This window comes from Rhincodon typus, unplaced genomic scaffold (assembly GCF_021869965.1).
Source record: "Rhincodon typus isolate 14 unplaced genomic scaffold, sRhiTyp1.1 hic_rhity00014374, whole genome shotgun sequence".
In the NCBI taxonomy this organism is placed as follows: domain Eukaryota; kingdom Metazoa; phylum Chordata; class Chondrichthyes; order Orectolobiformes; family Rhincodontidae; genus Rhincodon; species Rhincodon typus.
The window spans coordinates 3,511-4,913 of NW_025980012.1; the positions used below are offsets into that span (position 1 = coordinate 3,511).

Genomic DNA, 1,403 nt, shown 5'->3' on the forward strand with positions numbered 1-1,403 from the left:
GGGGGGGAGAAACACCACGGGGGGCTCACCTCGTCTGGCTGGCTCTCCACCTTGGGGTTGCTTGCCGTCCGCTTCAGGCCGCTGCCCAGGCTAACGCTGGCGGCCGCGTCCGACTTGGAGCGCTGGTGGGTGCGCTTGGAGGGGGACAGGCCCGTGTCGGGGGCTGACGCTGGCGGCGGGGGTTGGTGGTGGGCAACAGCCCCGGGCTCCTTCCGGCGGGTCCCCACCCCCCCGCCCCCCGCCGCCGCTACGGGCTTCAGCTCGTCGGAGAGGATGAGCTTGCGGAGCTTGGTGCCGCGGGAGTGGTGCTGGGTGGAGATGTGCATGTCTGAGGAGTAGGCCCCCAGGAGCCAGGCACACTGCAGCGAGAAGTCGATGCTGTGGCGGCAGCGGTGCACCACGTAGGGTTTGATGGCGTCGCCGACGTCGTCGTCCATGTGCACGTACATGTTGAGGAGCTGGGGCAGATAGAAGCCCACCTCATCATGGCGGAAGCTGAAAAGACGGTTGCCGATGTAGGCCTGAACACCAGGCTCCTTGGAGTTGTACAGGTACGAGATGGCCATGGAGATGTCGAACAGCTTGGACTCGAACAGCCGAAGCAACCAAGACTGTCTGGCTGGGTTGTAACGCTGGCGCCGGCGCGCGGCCCTCACCGTGTGACAGGCCCGCTGCGCCGCGCCCTCTCCCTCCTCCTCCTCCTCCTCCTCTCGTATGCGGCAGGCCGACAGCCCGTTGGCGACCGGAGGGGGGCTCCCCACCTCGGCGTTGTCCTCCGGTGCCGCGGCACCCCCTCCTCCTCCTCCTTCTTCCGAGCAACTCCCCCTCAGCTGCTTGACCTTGGCCAGCACCTCCTGGCAGGTCCTGCGCGCCACCTCGGAGTCGATCAGGCCCTCGCCGAGACCCTCCCGGATCACGCAGAGGGACCCCTCCCCCGCGGCTGTGTCCCCCATCGCCGGGTGGCGCTCCCCGGGGCCTGCGGCACATGTGGGGTGGGTGGGGGTGAAGGGGGGTGAGGGAGGGAGGGAGGGAGATGGAAACAGCAGACGTTAATTTCACGTAGGTGCATTGGCGTAGCGCCTTTCGCAGCCCACGGGACAGCCGAGTGAGGTCACCTAGGCACAGTAAGATCCCACTGACAGCAACATGAGGGGCGACTTTTTTTTGTTAAAAAAAAATTGATGTCAGTCGGAGGAAATAAATTCCTTGGAAGCCTGGGCATGTCCCGCTCTTCCCCGCTCCCCCCCCACCCCCCGCCCCCCCCCCCCCCACCCGCCCCCTTCCCGCCAACCCCCCCGCCCCTCCCGACAGCGTCCCGCCAACCCGCCCGCCCCTCCCGACAGCGTCCCGCCAACACGCCCGCCCCTCCCGACAGCGTCCCGCCAACACGCCCGCCCCTCCCG

General features: G+C 67.8%; 1 protein-coding gene across 1 annotated transcript in view; it reads right to left on the bottom strand.

Annotated features, from left to right (window-relative positions):
* Positions 1-974, bottom strand: part of pi4kb (phosphatidylinositol 4-kinase, catalytic, beta) — a 4,413-nt gene extending 3,439 nt beyond the window's left edge. Inside the window, exon 1 of the mRNA XM_048594773.1 lies at positions 30-974. Within this exon, the coding sequence (XP_048450730.1) occupies positions 30-953 (924 nt within the window). The 5' untranslated portion in view covers positions 954-974. The remainder of the gene's footprint in view (positions 1-29) is intronic.
* Between the last annotated feature and the right edge of the window lie 429 nt (positions 975-1,403).